This window comes from Sceloporus occidentalis, unplaced genomic scaffold (assembly GCF_023333645.1).
Source record: "Sceloporus occidentalis isolate IW3139 unplaced genomic scaffold, rSceOcc1.0.p SCAF_12, whole genome shotgun sequence".
Classification (NCBI taxonomy): Eukaryota; Metazoa; Chordata; class Lepidosauria; order Squamata; family Phrynosomatidae; genus Sceloporus; species Sceloporus occidentalis.
The window spans coordinates 3,216,808-3,241,733 of NW_028316992.1; the positions used below are offsets into that span (position 1 = coordinate 3,216,808).

The 24,926-nt window shown below is 39.1% G+C and overlaps 1 protein-coding gene across 2 annotated transcripts in view; it reads right to left on the minus strand.

The window, feature by feature from the left end:
- LOC149305207 (CYFIP-related Rac1 interactor A-like) overlaps positions 1-24,926 on the minus strand; it is a 51,397-nt gene that overhangs the window by 18,259 nt on the left and 8,212 nt on the right. Inside the window, exons 2-3 of one of the 2 annotated variants that reach the window (XM_089478085.1) lie at positions 10,553-10,632; positions 863-984 (exon numbers count right to left, since the gene is read on the minus strand). In XM_089478085.1, coding sequence (XP_089334211.1) covers positions 863-984; positions 10,553-10,622 — 192 coding nt within the window. In that variant the 5' untranslated portion in view covers positions 10,623-10,632. The remainder of the gene's footprint in view (positions 1-862; positions 985-10,552; positions 10,633-24,926) is intronic. The other variant, XM_089478086.1, reaches the window with a different exon arrangement.

Genomic DNA, 24,926 nt, shown 5'->3' on the forward strand with positions numbered 1-24,926 from the left:
GCTATTCTGTAAAGTATTATATAGATTGATAGTGCTTTATGAATTAAGAGCACATCATCATTCATAAGATCATGTAAGATCTTAGGAAGAACAGTAAGGGCTGTTCAACAGTGGAACACACTCCCTCAGAGTGTAGTGGAGTCTCCTTCCTTGGAGGTCTTTAAGCAGAGGCTGGATGGCCATCTGTCGGGGATGCTTTGACTGAGAGTTCCTGCATGGCAGGGGGTTGGACTGGATGGCCCTTGTGGTCTCTTCCAAGTCTGTGATTCTATGATTCTAAGATAAAACAAAAAGGCACATACATCAACTCATCAGGCTATGGTAAAGACTATATTTGAAGTCACAGCTATAGAAAATCTCTCTTTGAAGTTTGCCACACCCCGGCAGGTATGTCAGAAACCCTCTTGCCAATGGAAGTGCTCAGGTTCCATCATCCATTACTTGAGTCATTAAAATATGTGCTTGCACTTCTTAGAATTAAGACCAACCCAAAACAAAACAAAACAAACCCACTCACTTCCAGGCACAGATGAAATGCACAGCATCTACACCTGTACCATATAAAGTGAGGAAATCTAGGTGAGTCAAATTTGGGGTTGGCCTTAATTCTAAGAAGTGCTAGCACATATTTTAATGAGGTTATTGGTTTGTTTTTTCCCATCTTTGATGGGTTTATGTGCAATGAACATGAATGTCCTCAAAATTTGTAGTTTTAAATTTTGCAACTTATGTACATACACTTAAAAAACAGCTTCAGTACAGTCCTTGGGTATGCAAACTGGGGGGGGGGGGACCATTTCATATTATTTAAATCTTTTTTTTTCTTAGAAAAGCTTTGGTGTCACTGTATGGTTTAACGCACATCTCTAATCTCTTGTCCAGCTCCTTTGTAAGACTGCAGGTCGGACAGCATGCTTTCTGAATCCTGTAAGACAGCATTGACTTGGTTCCATACTTCCCTTTCTCCATCTGAAGGCTGAGCATCTAAGCAAAACATACAAAACAGGTATTTTAAAAAGTGTTGGAAAGGGAATGAAACCACAATTAAGCTTTGCAGATTACAGTACACTGTTGCTTGATTTAGACTTCATTAGCCAACAGACAATTCAGGTGATGCTTCACTAGTTTTCAGACATATGCCTTGGTTTTCAGGTCAAACATAAGTAGGATTATTTATATTTGCAGGATTATTGTTCTGATCTACTCTCCAAAAGGCAGATTATTTGTTTGCAAAGAGAAAAAAAATGGACACTGATTAGTTTAAACAAACTGCAGGGCAGACAATATCATGGATGCCAGTTAGTCAGTATGTTGGATATACTATGAAAAATGTAGGTCCAAAACACACAGGCCAAAAGAAGCAGCTTCTGGCTGCTTTGGGGACACGGTGTTTAGGTGATGCACGTCGCCAAAGAGGTCAGAAGCCACTCCGATGCCGTTCTCTGGCCCAAAGGACTGGGTCGAAAAGGAGCCATTTTAATTTGGTTCCTGTGGCACGCATCTTGGGACTGCAGGTGGTGGCCCACCTTGGGAGTGGGTCATGCAATCGCCATGGTGCCAGCCTAAATGCGGCCAGAGGCTGCTCTTTCCCAGCCGTCTGCTTCGCACCATAGTCCCAAACCTTCCTAATAGGCATTTCTAGTCAGAAGTCAATAGAATTATGTCTGTACTCAAATGATGCTAGAAAATGCTATGCTAAGACCAAATAAAAGAGAATATTCTATCACTTATTATAGTTCTGTGTTACCTCTGTCTATGACCTAATCACCAGCAAATGTCTAGAAATAGAAGGCCAACCTTCACAACATCAGATTTGGAAAGAATCCAACAAATATCGATTAAAAGAGTTTGCTGAACAAATGTTTTGATAATTTTAAAACTGGCAAGGGGGGAGCAAAGGCACAGATTTGCAGAAAAACTGTGTATGGGTTCAAATTAGCCAATTATTTAAATTACTTAAATAATTAGCTAAATTAACTGTGTGTGTATATGTGCCTCCAAGTTGCCTGTCAATTTATGGTGAATCCATGAATTTGATAGGCTTTTCTTAAGCCAGAAATACTCAGACATGGTTTTGCCAGTTCCTTCCTCTGAATGTAGCCTACATGATCTGGTATTTGTTGGCAGTATCCTATCGAAGTACTAACCAGCACCGATCCTGCTTAGCTTCCCAGATCAGATAGGATCTGGCACCTTTAGGGTATGCAGGCAGCTTAAGTGCTTAACTACTGGTAGACCATTTCAAGGAGCCTTCTTTCTGTTCCTCTTGTTTTTTAAACCATTCAAACAAAGGGCTCTAATCTAGGAGAAATGGTTATTCTACCTCACTGGGAAAATGACTGGGCCAAGAAAGCTGGCTCTCTATACCCTTTGAGCCTTAACTTCAGTTAGATGTTTGCTTGCAGCTGTGTACCTGGTGTTGTATTCCTTAATAAGTTACTGCTCGTTGGGGTGGGCACTGAGAGAAGATTCATGATCCCTTACCAGAAACAGAGCACATTAGAAAAGGAAGCTTATCTCTTTCATCCCCAAAGCAAATGGAAGCTGAAACCATCCACTTCTTGCATGCAAAGGTACACTTAAGAAAAGCTTTCTTAGCAATGACTTCTAAATGTAGTGAAGAGACATCACTCTTTCCCCTCCTAACAGCTTTGTCATGGCAATTAATAGCTAGACACTTCTTTTCTAAAGTTTCCTTATGGACCTCCAGCTGAACTACAGTAAACACATAATACAGTGTCACTTACTGCTGGGAAAATAGTATGCAAAGGACTCTTGTACTTTTGAGACTAATTGAGCAACAGAAGTTGTAGCATAAGTTTTCATAGACTTGGTCTACTTCTTCAGGTCAAAGTCTATGAAAGCTTATGGTGCAACTTCTTTTGTACAATTTGTTTCCGAGGTACTACAAGATTCCGTTGCAAACTAATATTCCAGACTAACACAGCTATGTCTCGGAATTGTACCCCTGCTGGGAAAAGATGCATTCAAAATTTTTCAGACATTCATGAATTCACAGTCCCATTCTAGCGCAGGGTTAAGGGATGTGTGGCCCTCTGGATGTTGCTGGGGCTTTAGCTCTGTAGGTTCTAATCATCACAGCCAAAGTTCAAGGATGATAGCAATTGTACACCAATATCTGAGGGACCACACATGCTCCAATCCTGCTCTAGCCTCTCAATGAGCAATACCAAAATTACTTAAACTGGCATTGTCTGCTCAACTCTAACATGATGCAACCAGAGGGATTTTTTTTTTAATGATGGTGGGAAACCTTACGCTTCAATTCTTTGAAAATACATTTGGTGTACTGATGTAGCCACACTCAAGAAGAGTGTTTAGAATGAATATGAAGTCAAAGGCTTTCATAGCCGGCATCCATAGTTTTGTTGTTGTTGTTTTTTTTTTGGGGGGGGGGTTCAGGCTATGTGGCCATGTTCTGGAAGAGTTTATTCCTGACGTTTCACCAGCATCTGTGGCTGGCATCTTCAGAGAAGTGTTTAGAATAGTTGTCTTATTCTATATTGAATGATGTGGATAACTATTTTGTATCAGTGCTTCATAAAATAACTAATATGGAGGACTAGCAATCCCCCCCCCCCATGTGCCAAGGACCAGCACCATCGTTGTGCTCACTGTCTATAACTAGTTCTTTCTTGCCTGGAAATTCACCAGGGATTGACAGCAGATGGTTCATGGAGTAGCACTGCAATAGATGTTTGGACCACAGTTCTCATCAACCCCACCTAGCACAGTCAGTGGTTAGGAATAATGGGAATTGTAGTCCAAAACATCAGGTGGACACCAGGTTGGGATGGCTGATTTAGGACATCATTCACATGTTAACTAGAAACTTGAGTCTTCAAAATTAAAATAGATAATTTGGACCATTCATGTAATTAATTAAAAAATAAAAATAGTAATTTGGTCCATATGATCTCCATGCTACTTCTTGGACAGAGAAGGAAAAGGTATGCCTACTCTTTCTACTTCCTCCAAAGTGAAGGACAGGAAAAAATAGCATCAGCCGTCCATGAACTAGCAGGAGTATATTGCCAATTTGTAGGATCGTAGCTCTAATTTCTGAATTTTTTCAGCTCACTGATAGAATCAAGTCAATGAAAAGTACAGAATTTTCAAGTACTGAACTCCGGGCTGTCATGAAGTTCCTGTTCCTGCAGGAGAAAACACCAAAGAAAACACTGGTTTTTTTACAAACCTTGTAAATTCCTACTTAGGGAGCTGGGGATGTTTAGCCTGGAGAAGAGAAGGTTAAGAGGTGATATGATAGACCTGTTTAAATACTTGAAGGGATGTCATATTGAGGCGGGAGCAAGCTTGTTTTCTGCTGCTCCAGAGACTAGGACCCGGAGCAATCGATGCAAGGTGCAGGAAAAGAGATTCCACCTCAACATTAGGAGGAACTTCCTGACAGTAAGGGCTGTTCGACAGTGGAACAAACTCCCTCGGAGTGTAGTGGAGTCTCCCTCCTTGGAGGTCTTTAAACAGAGGCTGGATGGCCATCTGTCAATGGGGATGCTTGGATTGAGAGTTCCTGCATGGCAGGGGCTTGGACTGGATGGTTCTTATGGGCTCTTCCAACTCTATGATTCTATGATTCAAAGGAAATCCATAAGCATATGATGCAAACATTGTGTGACAAGGGCCTGTCATATTCTACTGAGAAGTGGTGTGCCAACTTTCCGCATGAAGAGTTTGAGACCAAAGATGCAGCAAGGTCTGGGAGGCCATCAACAGTATTAACTCCTGGAATTGTTGAGTGTGTGATCAGTGAATCTCAGCTAAAACATTTGCTGAGACACTAGAGATATCCCAGGAATGCATAAGGTTTATAAATCATGAGCAGTTGGCTATGCAAAAGCTGCCAGCCAAGTGGGTGCTGAAAAGGTTGAATGCTGATGAAAAAAGAAATTCAATGGATACCTTCAAGTTGATTTTGACACTTCAGTCCCTAGTCTGAAACAGGATAGCAACATGTGCTTTTATTGCCAGTAACAGTGTACATGAGAACAGCTTAGAAAGGTTACTTTTTGGACTACAACTCCCACATTTGTCACATGTTACATTCCAAAGTCATTTTTAATGAAGTACTCACTTAGAATAGTAATGTTCTTGATGATGGTGACAATATATTACCTTTTAGAAGAGTTCTGTAACTCCCAGCATTCCCCTGCCTGCATGACCAATGAGTATGAAGTATTTGTGTATGTACTGTAAGTATGTATCTATGTATGAAGTATTAAGTATGAGTATTTAGAAACTCTGGAAGTTGCAATCCAAAAGAGGAACTTTCAGAAGCTCTATTCATGGGCCAAATTATTATTAATACAAAAAGCTCAATATGTAGCTTTCTGCTTCATCTAGGGTTCCCTAAATTAGTCATGATGTGTGTTTACTGTATTTAAGATTCCAAAGCCCTCGTATAACTAGACATGAAGATCAATTTTGGGGATTGCAAGGACTCCCCCTGAAGATCAGTTTCTTCCAACTTTATACACATCAAATGAAGGGCTTCTAACTTTTAAATGCAGCTGTAAAAACTACCAGTACACATTTTATGAGAAAAATGCCTGCTGCACAATAGCCTTAAGTGTTCAGAATTCAGCTTACTGGTTATTAATTTTCGGCAGGTACAAGGTCTAAAAAGGCCTAAAGAGATCCTTAGTTTTAACAAGATTCATTGTGATGGAATTCACTGCAGGTGCAAACGAAAGGCTTTCATTAGGAGGGAGAACTGCAGAACCCAAACTGAGCTAAGGTTCAGCCCGCTGCCATCATTTCAGCAATGATGTATGTCAGGATTTGGCTGGTGAAACAACTTAAAAAAGATAATTCTAATATTTTTATTATGTATGTGTATATATATATATATATATATATGTATATGTATATGTATATGTATATTGTATACAGTTGGTCCTCTGTATCCTCCAATTTTTAATCCATGGACTCAAGTATTCAAGGCCTGGAGTCCTAGAGTAATTCTGATCATGTACATGGGCTGAAAATGTGACCAGGACACAGAACCTAAAATTGATCTAACAATGGGTGAGAGTCAAGTCTAGGGTCTAAACAACTAAGGTTTAATCTGCACTGCAGAAATAATACTGTTTGACACTGCTTTAACTGCCATGGCTCTATATTATGGAATACTGGGATTTGTAGTTTTGTGCAATATGTATCCTTCTCTGTCAGAAAGGCCTGGTACCACAACAAACTACAAAGCCCAGAATTCCCTTGACCCATGGCAGTTAAAGCAGTATCAAACTGTATTATTTCTGGAGTTTTGACCTGAGATTGTTAGGAGCAGATAATATGCTTCATTTCCATATTACTGTAATTATATCTCCAGTAGAGCCCTATTACTTCTTTACCAACCTGTGCAGAGCTGTCACTCATTCCAGTAGTAAAAAATCAAGTTTAGCAATTAGGGACAGTGCTATAGTGGTGGCAAAACCAGAGATTGGGAATGTTACTTTTTCAGGTTAAGACACCCATAGCCCCCTAGTCATCAATGTCTATGTTGGTTCAGCGGTTCTGGGAATTGCATTGTAAAAGGTAACTTTTCCAGGATCAAGAACAAACCTTCCCATTATCTCACACAGATAAGGGCTTAGCCACTAGATGTAGAGGAAGAGGGGAAAGAAAAAGAAGATGAAGGGAAGGTTCATCACAGAAGAGAAGGTCTGTCCTGTCTCTTTCACTCTCTGAAATGAGCTTATGAACTGACAAGACAGCCATCAACCCTTTCCCAGCCACCCAGGAAACTTGTAAGGACTTTAGCACAGCTAAACATGTACAGCAAATTTTTGTGCATACATGGATAAAAATCCCAGGACTCCCAACACCTCAGTTCTGAAAGATTGTTTAGTCTTTCATTTTTCTGAGGAGATGATTTCTGAGATGGAGAGGGTACTTTTCAAACAAATCTCGAGTAATCTGTCATGACATATATCTTACAAGAAGACTGCACTGTAAAATATATATATATATATATATATATATATATATATATATTTGGAAGTCATTCTGAAACTTGTTACCTTAGATACAAACTTCTCCCACTAAGCATTCACCCTCTTACCTCTCAGATCCCACTGACTTTTGGGGGCTGATGGTTTTTTAAATAACTCCTCCATGCAGGAAAAAAAATATTTTATTTATGTTGCTGTTATGCTTTTGAAAATTTCCACCCTTTCTTTCTCTCTCTGAACACTCAGAGATTCTATAATATTCTAATCAGGTAAATGTTGCCTTTGATATCAAGACAACATACAAATTCAATAAATCAGTCATATAGCTGGTACCTCTAGATTAGTGGTTCCCAATCTTTGGTACTTCAGATGTTTTTGGACTTCAGTTCCCAAAATTCTTGAGTGTTGGCCAAGCTGGTTGGGGCTTCCGGGAGCTGAAGTCCAAAACATCTGGGGGAACCAAGAGTTGGGGTCCAATAAAGTTTAGAGATATGCAAGTTTCTGAATGCTCTGTCACGGGTGGGAAATATGTAACCCTCCAGAGTGATACAGGACTCCAGATGATATCATTTCTTACCATTGGTCATACCTGCTGATAGAGAAAGGATCATGCTGTTGGTCAGTCTAACAGAGTAACCACCTCTCATTTTAAATAAAAAGCCATTTCAGGACATAACACATATTGAGTTCATGTATCAAGAAGCCACCAGGAAGAGACTATTCTCATAGTGACTCCAGTTCAATTTCTGATTGTGTCTTCCTGCATGGACTGGATCGACCTTATGGTCTCTTCCAGCTCTCTGATTTTCTGATTCTCTCTGGTTTGTTGCCTTTACTCTTCAGGAAAGTGCCATTTTGTAGAAACTCATCTACCTCCCATTTGAAAGCCAGGGTTGGGGAACTTTTAGCCTTCCAGATGTGGCCAAAATGTTTGAGAGGCTGCTATGTCATCATCCAGTATGGGCAATATTAATGCACTATGGGAGCAGTTGAAAGCCCGTGGAAGGCTAAAAGTCTTCTTATTTTTGTTCTCTTATTGTTGTGTGCCTTCAAGTTGTTTCTGACTTATGGTGACTCTAATGCAAACCTATCATGGGGCTTTCTTGGCAAGATTTGTTCAGATGAGGTTTGCTATTACCTTCCATTGAGGCTGAAAGTATGCGACTTCCCAAGGTCACCCAGTGGGTTTCATGGCCAAGCTGGGCATTGAACCCTGGTCTCTGGAGTCATAATCCAACACTCAAGCCACTATGCCATGCCGGATCTACTAAAAATCCTCTAGTGATGGTTTAAACTACACTTTACAAGACAACCTGTCCCAGCATTTGTTAATAAATGGTTAGTTCCACAGCAGAAATGGCTCCTGGCTGATGTTGAGCAGTCCTGACATTATTTATCTATATACAGTCATAGGTAATCTTGTGCAAGGTTACCAGGAGGCTTTGAGGAAATGCAAGTATTCAGACAAATTTATTCATTTTATTTTTGAAATCTGAAAAGTGAAACAGGGATTGAAACAGACCGAGTGACCCTTAGAAAGTTCATTCCATAAAATGTTAATTATGAAACATGGCAGCTTCTGCTGAAAAGCAACATACACCTGTTTTGTCCATATTTTAAAATGTACTATATAGGAAACAAAGCTGGGGTGTAATATATCTTTAGGGATGAAGGGAGTTTAGTGGACTTCCTGGTAGGTTTCCAAATCAATGCTCAAGTTACATGCATGTAAAGAGTAAGGAGAAAGACTGTATTAGCTGTAATCCAATGAAAGATGTGATTAGAAAATTAACATGCAGAGTATGTTAACTACATTTCACCAACGTATGTTAATTACATTTCACTAACTGATCAGTACAGAACTAAGAGAAATGCAATCAAGGGTCCACTTCAATTATTATGTTTTGCTTTGTTTTACACGTAATAAAGGCAATCCTACTGATTTATATGTCAACAGCATCTACCCCATCCAGGTGTGGCCTGTGACCTCCCCAATGTCCATAAACATACCATCTCCCTTACTGTCAGCTGAATAGTGCTGTAGACAGTTTAGAAATGTGCCAAACAATGTGCTCCTCAGTTCTTCCCTTTGTTAATTTACTGGGCCATGTAGCTGGGAGAAGCACACAGTAAGAACTCAACATGCCAGGATGGAGGTTTAAACCTCCTCTTTCTCACATGCAGAGATTTCAAGTGTGGGGAGAAAGGCAATTGCAAAGAGTCCACAGATCAATTCTCACCTCACTACAAACCTACATGGGCCACCCCTGCTCACCCAACAGTGTTCACAAATACCTCAATCTTCCTCAGAGCTTTCTCCATGTCACATCACTTGCTGCCATTTTGGGAAGGACAAAAATAGAGGCATGAGAGGTATTGTGGGACTCTGATGAACTTTCTGTATGGGACTGGGTGTCCCCCCCCCCCGATTTTGGGGGGTGTCTTCTATGTGACTCAAAAAACCCTCAAATCACACCAAAAATAACCTTTTTTAAAAAAAACTTGGGAGTTGGTAGGCTTTGCAGTACAGGTGGTAGGTGGGTCACGGGCCACAAAACAGGGATCATGTGTCCTCCAGGCCATACTTTGTCCAATCCTGATCTAATCCATTACTTAGGTTTATCCTCCACACCTAAAATATTAATTTAGATCTCTCATAAAATGTTGAAGAAATCAGACAGAAATATAAGAAATCTCGGAATTTGGCTCTCTTTTTTTATATGATACTTAGATTTTGAAACACTAGGGAGAAAAAGGTGTCTCCTCTCATATATACTAGGCCTAAGAATATTCTATTAGTCTGTATCCATTTCAATAAATAGTGAAAAGCAAAGCCAAGCAAAGCCCAATACAGGCCAATTTGTACAGATTGTAGTGAGGGGAAGAGAAGAAGAGGGCAAGCATATGCCATTGAGCTCCACTCATCCTCTCCCCATAGGAAAACCCAGGAAGGAAACTCAGGTCTTGAGAATAATCCATTAAGATTCACTAAAGCCTTCTGTTCTCTGTAAATAGTAACAACAATATTTTAAGATGGATACCACTGGACCAAAGAGTCACCTTCCAAGAATATAAAGGCAATGCCAGCCCATTAGTCAAGCACTTTTTAATTAAAGCTGAAAACAGCAAAAAATGTGGTTGGATTCTGAACAATCCAAGCAGCTAGCATTTGGGATTAAGCAAGAAAAATACATGTGCAGTGCACTGCGCTTCTTGTTTATTTGTTAATAATACATGCAATTTATCATAGGAATAAAGAACCCGAGAAAATGAAGCAAGCCAGGCAATGAGTTTTGCTCACTTTCAAAGTCAAGGAAAAAAAATGGCCCTTGATCAAACTCTGTGCAAGTGAGAACTTTTAAAAGATTTCCCATTTGGTTCCTGGAAAATAGAAAAGGAACAGGAAAAGTGCTCAGACAACAACTTTTGAAAACATTTGCGTTAGATCATTTGCATTGCTTGAACATGTTTATCTGTCAAAGCAAATCAGGCTTAAACATTCCTTTCTCAACCAGTTCTTAAATCAGGGAAAATGATGTTCCAATCTTTGAACTTACTTTCAAAATCCAGGAAAAAATGTGGGTAGTTTTCAATTTCCCTGGTAAGGACTTTAAGAAGATTACCCATACCAGCAAACCTAGTGAATGCAACAAAATCATAAAGAGTTATATATGCAAAATTAGAATGTTGAAAAAAGTAAGGGCTTGACATGCACTGCTTTTTCTGATTGAAACAATAAAGCCTACACTGTATCCTAAAGCTATGCTAAAAGTGAGTGTCATACTAAAGACCCACTGGGAATTCTTCAATAATTGTGTGCAGAAAGGCACCCAAATATTAATAAGGGCAGAAATTCAAGAAGACACAGAATTTTTGAGCAAGTTTTAAGTAGTCTGGTAGAGGCATCATTCCTTGGGATGTGCATACTAGTTTCTTTTGTACTATTGTCTGTGGTTAGACACTATTCACAGGTTTGGAGTGTGATAAAAAAAATATGAGGATAGTACATTATGGTATAATGGTGCAAGAATTGTTTCTTGTTCCAGAGATCATGTATCAGGGATGGGCCCCATCTAGAATCATGTAATAGATTACCACTGATGGAATGGGACTTTTCCTTCACACCTCTATATATCCTTCCCTTCTGCTCTGGAGAGCAAATTTCTAGAGCAGATTGGGTTGGTATGTGGGGAACTGCTCAAGAAAGGTAACCAATTCCATTGGTGGATGAATATTACCAGATATTAACTCAATATATCCAAGACAACATGGAAGATAAATTGTTCTAATTTAGTCACACAAAATATGTGTGAACACAGTTGGAATCCATAGTGTTCAAATGGTCATCAATGTTATATTCAGGTCCTTAAGGCAGCTTACTGTTTCTGTATTCATTATGGTTTTATGTATATTACTTGAGTTTGTAATGAGCCACTAACTTATTTACATCCAGATGGGGTGTTGGTTGTTTTCCATTCCTTTCAGAGTACTGGTATGTTGTTAATGACTTACACTATCATACTGTATGTGCAGTTAATCCCGTATGTAAAATATTTCTGAGTAAATTATTTTTCACTGTACTGTTTGTCACACTGAATTAACTCAGAATTAATTTTAGAAGTAAGTGTAATGTTAATTATTAAAAATATGTTGAGCAGTTGGTTTTCGGTATTGAAAGGACAATAGCCAAGAAAGTTCAACAAAGCATAGAAGTTTATCACACTAGTGAGATCCCGCTATTTTAAACAATAGTTAAAAATTAGAGAAAACCTGGAAATGCCCGAAGTTTATCACACAACGTCGCTGTTAACGTGAAATAACATGAAGTTAAACTGGAGAAAAATGGTGTGATAAACTTCCCGAATTTGCAAGTACTGTTTAAATTCAATTTTAACTCTCATTTAAATCTTATTTTCCCACGGGATCTCGCTAGTGTGATAAACTCCATAGATCTGTTATATTAAAAAAACAAGTGTCACTCTAATATTATATAAAATGGGACCTCTTCATAGAGAGGCTGAATCTTGAGGTCTCTGAAGATATTTTAGCAACTTTATCACTGAAAGGGGTATAAGCAAAAAAAGGTCCACCTGTGAAATTTACTGCTGGATCCATTTCCACCGCCAATAAGTCTCAAGCTTACAACTTGGTTCTCAATACTTACTGTACATTTGTGCCACATTTACAATGCATGTACCCTCCCTAGAAGCAGGCATGTCAAACCCTTTCAATTAGTAACATTTTGCATACAATTTATTAAAACATGCAAGACCAACACAACTTTAAGAAAGCATAACCAGTTTATAAGAAAATAAGGGAGGGAATCACATTTGTTTTTCAAATCAAAGTTTGAAATATGATGCAACAAAGGTAAAATAATTTAACATACAACTATAACTTCCAAAGTTCTTGGAAACTTTGTACTTAATCCTATCTATAACTTGCACTATCACTATCTCACCATGCTATAGTGTCAGTTTACAGAACTCAAATCATGCTTTTTAAAATGCATTTTGAAAGTCAGTTCATCTCAGATTGTAATGTAATTAGGGATTACATGCTTCCACTCTTAATTTAAAAAACACAACTTACCTCATTATTAACATGAAATGAAATAAAACCCCGAAGTACATTTTAATCCAAAGTATATTGTAATTTTAATTCCAATGTATATTTTAATTCCACAATTCATATCAAAGCACTGTTATTAAAAAGAAATAGGAAGCTCTCATGGACTCACACACCAAAGGATGTACCTGTGTCTGCACAAACAGCAGCCTATATCTGGGTTCCACTTACACTACACAATTACAGTGCTATTATTCTACATTAATTAAAGTGAATGCTTCCTATCGAATTCTGGAGTTTGTAGTTTGATCAAATCACCAGAGGAGCACTCTGGCTGAAAAATCAAAATGTCCATCCCTAAATTGCCTAAAGCATGGCAGTTAAAGTGGAATAACAGTGCTATAATTTCATAGTGTGAATGATCCCCTGAGCAGCCAAAACAGGGACCTTTCCAAGAACAAGCAGATCACAGCCAAGTGTCCCTTCCCACATTTGAAAACTCAGAGCTAAGAAAAGCTAATTCTGAAGATTTCAGTTCCCCAAATTCTCTAGCCAACTGTCCTGCTAGTTTGAGGATTCTGTGAGTTTTAAGCCAAGCAGTTACTTTCCCAAGCTCTGCTTACGCAACCAGGAAAAACCCAACAGCAGTCGGTTTTACTGCTGTTTAAGGTGCAAGATGGCTCCAAGTTGACTGGGAGATGTTAAGAAATAGAGGGGGGACGAATTGGAAGTGTTTTACATCTAGCACTCTCTGCGCTGCTCCACAGCCTCCAAAAACAAAAAACAGCAGTATTTGAATTTTGAAGAATCAACAAGAAATATGCCATTAGTATCATCTTGCTTTTTTCCCCTCTGTGAAGTTGCTGGTAGTCTGAGGCAACATCTCCAGAAGACCACCAGGATGTGTTCTATGTATGCTTTCTGCATTTCCTCATAACGTCTATCATTGTGCTTCTTTCCAGCAGACCGATACACACAGAGTACCACTGGGAAGACAATTTCCCCCCTTTCCTTGAATTTGGTAATCACAACCAATTTATTTTTCTTCAGTATTCCATGAAAATCACACAGCTCTTTAGGCTACCATGTTCAGAGCTCACTACCTTGTCAAAAGATTTCACACAGATTTGTTTTCTTCCTCTGCAATACCTAAGCTCTCCCCCTCCCTTCACTATAAATAGTCCAAATGTAAAATTGTGGAGGTGTGTGTAGGTTAAAACTCATTTTTCACATTGGTTCTGTTCAAATATATTTCTCCAAGTAGCAGCTGGTAGTTTTCATGTTAATGGGGAGATGAACTGAAATATCAGTTTTAAAGGATTCATCCAAGGTGCTGAGACTATTTGGGGGATTGTGTTCAGCATTCTGGACAGCTCCTTTAAATTTCTGGCAAAATTCCAGAGCAGATTCCACTATAAGGAAGCCACTACCTGCTCATGATCTCTCATTACTCGCAACGTGAGAGGCTGTAGTAGTGGTGCATATGGCATGATAGTTAACTAAACTGGAGTCCCTTTTGAGAGCCAAGAGTGTGTGACTTGTCCAAGATCACCCAGTGGGGTTCCATGGCCGAGTGGGAAATCAAACCCTGGTCTCCAGAGTCACAGGACAAGACTCAAGCCACTACACCATGTTGGCTCCTGATTAATTACATAATTATAGCACTATAATTCCACTTTAACAGCCATAACAACATCTTATGGAATCCAAGGATTTGCAGTTTAAGGAAAGGTATTTAGATTTCTCAGCCAAATTGCTCTAGTGTGCCACCAACATACAAAGCCCAGGATTCTATAGGATATTGCCACAACAATGAAATAGGAATATAGTCATACTATAATTGCAAAATGTGAATGCACTGAAAAGACTGACTTATATCTCTTGACAATGAGAATGGATGTATTAGGAGCCAACTTTAATGTTGTTTTGACTTTATTTTTCCTGCTACTGAATGTAAGACTTAGTCTGAAGAAGTGTTATAGTCTGCTTAAAAGTTTTTATATATGTATTTACTGTTTGAAATATTTTTACCAGTTGGGCAATGCCTTGGGTTTCCCCGGTGGACTGAGAAACAATGCAAAAAATTCTGAAATATATAAGTCAAAACACAAATAGCATTCATCTTACTTGTCCTAAAATTTAAAAATAATAAACCCCTGATCATGAGGTGTAATGAAGATACTACCCAAAGAGTAATGTGAAAAGATGTTTTTTTAGTATGAGCAGAAAATACATTTTTGAGACTAGGGCTAAAATGTTGCTACTTTATCATGATGGTGCCCGAAGGGAACAGGCCAAGCAGCCATGAAGGAGGTCAGGCACTGAAGAATTAGGCTGCTCAGAGCTGGCAGATCTTGTCTATTTTCCCTTGCCACTACTGCACATTAATGGAGAAATTGCTAATGCAGAATTCTCACCAAAAGATGTATGTTAAGAAGAGAGCTTAAAATAAAGGAGGTTTTTTTTTAACTGCAACACCATATACTGTAATGTAATAAATGTATTGATGCCTAACATGCAACATTATGTAATGAAAGCATTGTGCCTAGGAGAGTGTGTATATGTGTAAATCTATGAAGGCATATAATAAATAGACTAAAAGATGTAACAGAGAGCCTGCTCATTCTCCCATATGAATATCCTGAAATTCCAATACCTAAGAATGTTTAAATGATGTTAAAGCTGCCTGTAAAGATTCCATCATGATCACAAGCTGGATGCCCAGGAGGCAATAAAAGAGGCACCAGAAAGATACAGATTAGCTGGCAAATGACAAAGGAACCTCAATCCGTCAGTCTAAAGAGATAAGGCAAGAACCCTTGTTTCACATCCCCACATATTTGAAGGTCATCCAGCTCTGACCAACTCTTGAGTATAACTCCCTTATTACATTGTCACATGCCCTCAAACTAATGTTTTTGTACAAAAGTACAAAACAAATGGGCTTTCAGGTAACATTTTTTTCTGCAAAAAAACACAATTTTTGTACAAACTACATTTTCTCACACATTTTTAAAAAAATCTAAAATGTGGGAGGGGGGACTTGTATTGGTCAACTATTTTGTTTTTCAACCAGGGTATTTCTATGTGCTGAAACTCCATTTGATACCAAGAACAGAACAAAACAACAACCAAAAAAAAAAAAAAAAAAAAAAAAAAAAGAGTATTCTGTGCATCCCTATCAGGGAAGCATAATGCTCTCAATCCTGAGGGTTGTATTCAATATTAGCTGCTGTACATAAATTGAGCACAAGAGATAATGTTGGGAGGTATGCAACGGGTTCTTCTAGCACCTTTGACACTAAAGATGCAAACGAGTTGTCACACAAGCTTTTGTAGACTTGGTCTACTTCCTCAGATGCATGGAGTGAACCCGTATAAAGGCCCAGCAAGGACCTTTATAATCAGACTGAATGAATAGCCATAGAAAAGCAAAACTTGTCGGTATGGTGATAAGGTGGCAATTTCAATTTTAACAATGTTCATTGAGGGACAAAGGCAGGAGGAAAGCTCTTGCCTAAGTCCAGGGTAGGAGGAGGGCCATATGAATTGTGCAGGAAGTTTGGAATGTTGTGTTTGTAAGCCTGGGAACTAGAAAAGAGATAGACTAGCTAAGAGCATCCTCGTGAGGCTTGGTTGTTACCCAGTGTTATGTGTAGTGTGCCACAAAGCTGTTGTCTCTGTTCAACCCACTTTTGGATTGGAGTTTGTATGGAAAGTCATTGATGTGGGGTCAGACTTTAATCACCCCCACCCTGCAGCAATCAAGACCCTGCTTCAGGATTACTGAGTGAGGTAAAAGCTAAAGATTTTCTTCAATCCCAGACAGGACATACTATTTTTCCACTTCCATTAGTGGCACAAAAACAGGAATCCCCACTGTTTAAGCATCACTTAGGGAGGGGAAGGCTAAAGCATTTTCAGCACCATTTCCACCACCAACCACAGTTGGAATTGTTGCCTTCATGCTCCTGAGCTGGAGAAGTGGAGATCCAGCATACATCTGGTTCCCTGAGCAGTGCTGTAGACTGAGGGAGGACAAAAGGAGAGCATTGCCCTTCCAAATAATAATTCTCCCCCCAATTTTTTAGCATTGCAGAGGGAGAGACACTGAAAATTGTGCACACTTAGGGTCTAAATACACTAAAGGCACTAGATACCATCTGATCTTAGAAGCTAAGCAGGCTAAGCTCTGGTTCTTACTTGGATGGCAGACTGCCAACAAATATCAGGTGTTGCAGGCTATCTTTCAGAGAAAGGAACTGGCAAAACCGCCTTTGAGTATTCGTTCCCTAAGAAAACCCCATGAAATTAATGAGATCACCATACGTCGACAGGCAAAAAATCTTATATTTGCTGTGTTTGCATTCCCTTGGTAATTTTGCCTGAACCTCTTTTTTGCGTGCCTAAACTGTATTTCTAAACACTCAACTGAAGTTTTAACATACTGCTACACTAAGCATTTGGAGAATGAAGGAAAATGTTATTGGGGGAACAGAATTCTTATTGGGAAAGGCAATGCCAATGTCACTAAGGAAGCAGCTTTGATCATCCAGAAGGTGGAGGCTGAAGGATAAGAATTTGCCAGCGACAAGTAATACGCACTACACATAATGCCTTGGAAGGGATATATAAACTCATCTATACCATAACCCTGGTACAGAAGAAGACCTACTCTATCAGTTTTCCATGCCAAATGGTATTCCAGCTGCAGTGTGGTGTTCTGTTTTTGGTTGATTGGAAGGACAACACTGGGTCCAGTTCAAAATAGGCTTGACATTGTAATTAATTAATTAGCTCTCATTTGTCTGTAGCATTGCCTGCTCCAGGCAATTCAACCCAACCACAGATGAAGCATTAACTAAGTTCTAAATTCACACTGTTTCTAATGAGAATAATTCCTACGTTTCCTGAACATATTTTAAATAATCCTTGAAAACCACATGGAGGAAGAGCTAGAAAGTGAGGAAGAGAGAGAAGAAGAACATTTTCGGTGTAAGGCTGACACAGCATGTGTAATGGTGCAGCTCAAAGAAGATGTTTAAAAATATAAATAAGCATAATATAAGAAACAAGAACGAGGATGTAGAATGAGAGGGGGGTAGATATAAATCAGGACATGTCATTCACTACAGCATCTAATTCTACACCACATTCTGGCCAACCTAAGTTTAGATAGCTGCTAGTTAGTGTCTTTAATTAACTTATGTGGTTTTGCAACCTTCTATTTTACTTCATAGTAAAGCCTTAGAAGTGGCCCAGAAAATTAAAATAATCAAAACCATTACCAGAACTCAGCAAGAAAATGTAATTGTCCCTCTTTAGATGTTCACTGACAGTATTCATCCTGCTATGTCTAGTGATTACTAGGCAATGTTAGATGGATTGTCTTTGAACCAGACTCAAACAAAATTTGTAGAGGTGGGTTTGCTCCGCAGAGTAATTTGACCCACCTACTGCTCCTGATCACATTATGCCAGTGTTTATCTGCTATGACAGAAGTTACTCTAGACCAGTGGTTCCCAAACTCTGGTCTTCCAGGTGTTTTGGACTTCAACTCCCAGAAGCCCCAGCTTGAGTAACTGTCAGGAATTCTGAGACATGAAGTCAAAAACATCTGGAGGACCAAAGTTTGGGAACGACTGCTCTTTTTCAGACCTATGTTGTTCAGGACTATCCAGTAGTGTTCCCTAAAAGATGTATAAAACAGTTTCTTAGATGCCTGGTAGCTTCATTGCTTTCAGCATCTTTGCAACATTCCCTTTGAAATTTGGAATAAAATGTCTAAAGGGAACTCCAGACCACCTGAGCCTTATCTGTATGTCTAAATGCCCCATGAGAAAGTTGAACTACCATTTCTGCTTTCATGGCAAGGAATAAACTCTTGTGTACATAGTGCTCCTGATTCTGAAGCTACTGAGGAAGACATGGCCAGAAGGAGGTACCAGCCTTGAAAAAATACCCCTCCATACCATCTGACTGAGAACAAAAATAGCAAAATGTAGGCCTATGACAACATTTTCATGTTTTTTCTCCTCTATGGTTTTTAACAACTTGTCTAATGAAGAAGCCAGTGGAGGTTCAAAAGCTTGCAACATGTATATTGTGCATTTTGGTTGGCCCACTAAAGGTATCACTGTTTGGTGGATCTTTGATGTTAGAGGAAGACTTTAGGCATGGCAGCTCTCTTTTGTTGTTGCGGTTGCTATTAAATTTATCTATGTTCCACTTGTGGCGTACACATTAGCGATCCTGTAGAGCACAGGGAGTGCGAATGGTTTCCATGGGCTGGTATTCGTGAACCTTTGTTGTTGTGTGCCTTCATCATTTCCGACTTATGGCAACCTAAGGCAACCTTATCATGGGGTTTTCTTAGCAAGATTTGTTCAGAGGCGGTTTGCCATTGCCTCCTACTGAGGCTGAGAGAGTGTGACTTGCCCAAGGTCATCTAGTGGGTTTAACAGCCAATCAGGATTTGAACCCTGGTCTCCAGAGTCATAGTCCAACATCCAACCTTTGCCACGCTGGCTCATTTGTGAAGCTAGCCCACAACTTTTTCCATGGGGCTCTGTGCACTAAGGAACTGTCTCTCCTTCATGAATGCTGCTTAAGCAGGAAATATAGAAGCAACTACTGATTAGCACTCCCACACTGATGTCCACACTTGTTGGCAAACCCAAGGTCCCTAATTAAATTTAAGGGAGCTAAGAAGTGAAGATCAGTAGCCCTAATAACCAAAGGAACATGACACTTGTGCAGTTCGACTATTTTATTTGAACAGAAGTCAGCCCAACTGAATTTAGTGAAGTTTACTTCTATGTAAGGTATACAGAACCGCATCCTTTAAATGACTGTATAATGTTTAAAAATACTGATGTTTTAACATGATAGCTTGTTTAATTGTGCTTTAACACTTTTGATACTAATTTTTAATTGGTGTGCTTTGTTGTAACTCATGTGTGAGTCACCAGAAAGGAGAGAAGGAAAACAAACAAACAAACAAACCCTTTAACTGACATTTTGGACCAAAAACAATGCTTCCCATAGTGAAACTAGTGTTGAGGGAAGAAATCTGAACTTATTTTAAGTGTATCCATAAAATTCTTTGCTGTTTCATTTTCTTTTGGTTCTTCTTTCAACCATTCACAGGCGATCTAGAGGGAAAGAATCGTGGCCTACAGGAAGCATGCCCAGAGCTGTCCAGCCCATGCACACTTTTTATTATTAATAGTGAACAGATCACATAACAGCTGGACACATATTAATGAACAAGAAGTATCACCTCTGTATTGTATCCTGGCTGAAACAGTAGAAATTCTTGGGCAAGACATCAATCAGGTTTAACTAGAGAAAGGCTTAAGATCAGCCAGTCCTGTTCAATCAATTTATAGGGCAAACATTCTTATTGTGCCTTATAACAAGAGCCTCTTGCTTAGAAAAGGCAAAGTAATGACTAGTCTGGTAATAAAAAAAATGCAGCAGCTGATTAAAAAAATGTTCTCAAATACAAGCAAGCACACATTCCAAATGAAGAACTGTAAAATGTAAATAGTGGCATTTAAAAAAAAGTGGTACGTTTAATAATAAGCAACTAAAAACTTATCTCAGTTTAGCAGTAAAATCTAGACAGTAACATCTTGTTAAAACAATTAAGTTTACACAAAGTCCCACTTATATAGTCAAGATCAACTCTGTCCTAAAACAGCCAGTTTTAAGCCATGACAAATCCACAGGATGATTAATCACACACAGACACCCTTTATGGCAAATATCATTTGCTCCTTTCATAATGCTTGATGCACGTGACTTAAGTGATCTATTATACAAAGAAAACAGACATTGTTCAGTGATGTGAGCAAAGTTAAACATATGCACAGAAGTGGACATTGTGCAGTTGTTTGGACAACCCTGCAGTGCTACACAGTGGATTTCCTGTGAAGGAGACATTTAAAACTCACAGACCAGTCTATAGACATTTGCTCATTCAACACTGCTTCACATGAAGGAAAGGGAGGGAAGGAGAAATGGAGAGGGAGAGAGAAAGAGGGGGGAGAGGAACGACTAACACCAGCTCAGAATGGATTTTATTGATTACATAGTGCCCTCTGCTGTCTGACACTAAAACTAGAAGGTAAATGTCATTCACCCTCCACTCCCTCCTATAACCAAAATGGTATTGGTATCATATTCAGCAAGGGGGGGAAACCCCACAATTTGTATACATCAGAATGTAAAAAAGCTTGGGAATAAGAAGTGTTGAAATATCTTTGATGGCTTCAGAGTAGATTGTATATTGATGATGTTCTCTATGAAGTTGGAATTCTCACATATATAACTGAGTAAGATCACAACTAACTAGGTGCCCAATTAAAATGCAACATTAGAACAAGTTTCATGTGAGTGCTCTTTTGGCAAAGGAAATGAAAAACTAAATATAACAAGAGGCTGTGAGTTCAACAACCCCTCTTAAGATATCCCATTTAGATAATTAGCTCATGAAACAAAGGGCAGTTTGTTCTGTTTGGGAGAAAATCTAGTTGCTACTCCCACCTAAGAGTAGACCTACTGAATCATTGGAACTTAACGAAAATGTTGACTTACCAAGGTATTACTGATTCATCAGGTCTACTTCAGTTAGGACTAACAGCTGGATTTATGCTACTATTTTGTCCAGAGCATGCAAACTTTAGTATAATCAGAAGGCTCTTAAAAATGTTACACAGATTCAACCTAGACAATGAGGAAATAGAAACAGTAAAAGAATTTTCATACCTGGGATCAAATATTGATCAGAGCAGAGATTGTAGTCAAGAAATCATAAGAAGACTAAGAATGGGGAGGGCAGCTACGAGAGAACTAGAAAATATTCTAAAAGGTAAAGACATACAACTGAGCATGAAAGTTGGACAGTTAAGAAAGAAAATTAATTCATTTGAGATGTGGTGCTGTAGAAGAATGCTGAGGATCCCATGGAAAGCCAAAAGGACAAACAAATGGGTCCTAGAGCAGATCAAGTTGGAAACCTCCCTGGAGGCCAAGATGACCAAACTGGCCGTACTTTGGCCACATCATGAGGGGGCATGGCTCACTGGAAAATAACAATCATGGTAGGAAAGTGGAGGGAAGCATTATGAGAGGAAGGCAACATGCTAGATAAATGGACTCTATTAAGAAGTTCATAGGTATGAATTTGCAGGACCTGAGCAGAGCAACGGAGCATAGGGAGTCTTGGAGATGTCTCATCTACAGGGTCGCCATGGGTCAAGATCGACTCGAGGGTGGATAACAACAACAAAACCACCATTCCAAGGTTTAAGATGTGGCATAGAAATTTCACCTGGCCTTGCAACTATTGGTGCATATGATCTTGCAAATACTGGGACCTGAATGTCTGTGAGTTTTTCTTTTATTTATTCACTCATTTAATTTATACTCTGCCTTTCTGCCACCAAGGAACTCAAAGCAGTTTACAATTAAAAAAAAGTTTAGCTAAAAATGTGTTTTTACAAAATTAAATCTCAGCTCTTGTTATTGATTCTACAAAGTGCTGTTGTTTTAAGATTCCTAAGTGAACTATTTTTGGAAACCCTGAATATTGTTGGATGTTAGATAGAAAGTGATGGGAAAAGTAAATACAGGTTGCGTCTCCCTTATTCAAAATGCTTGGGACAAGACATGTTTCAGATTTTGGAATACCCGTATTTGCATATATAAGATATCTTACAGATGGGACCCAAGTTTAAACACAAAATTCATTAATGTTTAAAATCCACCTTGTAAACATAGCCTGAAGACAATTTTATATAATATTTTTAAATAATTTTGTGCATGAAACAAAGTTTGAGTACACTGAACCATCAAAAAACAAAGATGTAACTATTTAAGCCACTCATGAAAAGAGTTTTGAAGTAATTTGGATTTCAAAATTACAGAAAAAGGAGCCTCAACCTGTATGCATATTTTGTATATCACTTTATGTTCTGTAGGAAGCTACAACCTGGGCTGAAGAAACTGCCAGCTTCCAGGTGCTCAAAAACAAGACCCAGAAAAGCATTTGTGGAATCAATAGCTCTTTAATCCTCACAGATTCATTCTCATCCCATGTTTCATTGCATGAAGCTAGTGCCAAGTGATTCTTGACTGTTTGTCAGTTTTGAAAATTCTGTTGTTTCAGAGATCCCATAAAAATCAAGCATCTTTTTGAGCAATGCCTTCATTGCACAGGTGGAATCATATCAGGTGATCTCGAGACACTGCAATGACACACAAGGAGTAGACAGATACAAACAAATGCAGCATTTAATGATCATGACTATGCCCAGTGTCTACAGAGAACTTGAACTTACTGTGGATCAGCACAAGTATTAAAATAAAGACATGATTTCCTTTCTTGTTCTCTCTGTAATTAAGGTATTTGTACATGCTGAAAGGAATGTGAACTCTAACAAAAATAACCAGTAAATAGCTACTGGGCTGGACATCACTGGTTAGAAATATTCACCTGTTGGCAACTAAGCTTTCTTTAAAAATGCAAAAGGGACATAGTAGTCCACTTGAGTAGTTCACTTCCCTTTTCAGTGAGGCATGAATTCTTTTAACTAGATTTTATGCTTTCCAAAAGAAATGCTAACACACTGAGAATTATTAAACTGGGCTCACATACAGAATATGCATATGTAATAAAGCACACATCTGGAACACAACAGGTCTCAGATTCAGCTTCTGGCATCTCAAAATGACCTTAATAGATTAGAAAGCTGGGTTGAAACTAACAAAATGAATTCCAACAGGGAAAAATGTAAGGAACTGCATTTGGCAGAAAAAAGGAAGTGCATTGATACAGAATGGGGGACACCTGGCTTGACAACAGTACATGCGAAAGGTATCTAGGAGTCCTAGCAGACCCCAAGTTGATCATGAGTCAACAGTGTGATGTGGCAGCTACAAAGGCCAATGCAATTCTAGGCTGCATCAATAGAAGTATAGTGTCTAAATCGAGGGAAATAATTGCACCACTTTATTCTGCTTTGGTCAGGCCTCACCTGGAATACTGTATCCAGTTCTGAGCAACACAATTAAAAAAGGATGTTGACAAGCTGGAATGTGTCCAGAGGAGGGCAACTAAAATGGTGAAGGGTCTGGAAACGATGCCCTTTAAGGAGAGACTTAGGCCTGTTACAGACTGCCAAAATAAAGCTGCTTCGGGTCTCTTTGGAGGTATGCTGTTTAAATGATGCATGCATCCTAAGAATCCGGAAGCTGCACCAAAGCTGCCCTCCAGTGCTTAGGAATGGAGTGTGGCTTTGGCGCGACCTCTGGACTCTTAGGACCCATGCATCATTTAAATAGCATACCTTCAAAGAGACCTGAAGCAGCTTTATTTTGGCAGTCTGTAACAGGCCTTAGGAAGCTGGGTATGTTTAGCCTGGAAAAGAGACGGTTAAGAGGTGATATGATAGCCCAGTTTAAGTATCTGAAGGGATGTCAGATTGAGGATGGAGCAAGCTTTTCTGCTGCTCCAGATAATAGGACCTGGAACAAGGACCTGGAGCGAGTTACAGGAAAAGAAATTCCACCTAAATATTAGGAGGAACTTCCTGACAGTAATAGCTATTCGATAGTGGAACACACTTCCTTGGGGACTGTTAGATTCCCCTTCTTTTCAGGTTTTTAAACAGAGGCTGGATAGCCATCTGTCACAGGGGGTGCTTTGATTCTGTCTTCCTGCAGGGCAGAATGGGGTTGGACTGGATGGCCCTTGTGGTTTCTTCAATGATTCTATAAAGATTTTTGCAAAAGCACTCACCATGGGTTAAGCACCAGTAAATTGCCAGTTAAACGTCCCTGACACGCGAGGGTGAGAAAGCCGGTTGCGTCCCCTCACTTCTACCGTCTTTGAATCGTTGGCAGAGCAGCAATTTCCTATTAATGGGAACTTTGTGTTAATAGGAAATGACTGCTCTGTGAACAATTCAAGGACAGTAGAGGCAAGGGATGCTTCACTGACGTTTCAGAAGCATGGCCGGCTTGATCACTTACACGCTTCAAGGACATTTTACTGGCGCTTTAGTGGCGCTTAACCCACGGTGAGCGATGGTGTTAAAATCTTTTATCATTCTATGATTTCAAGTCAGGAAAGACTGAAATTCTCTACACAAGTTTGAATGAAACTTGATTACTTGAAATAAACCTATCATGTAGAATTCCTAGTCAAGTAGAGGTGTTCTGCATTTATAACTTCTAATGAATAGCCACAACATGCCTTCTGTTTTAGAAACAAAAATTCCTTAACTCAGAGATAAAACCCAATGCTAGCAACTGTCACAATATTTATCAATAAATTTGATTCACAATCCCATGGTA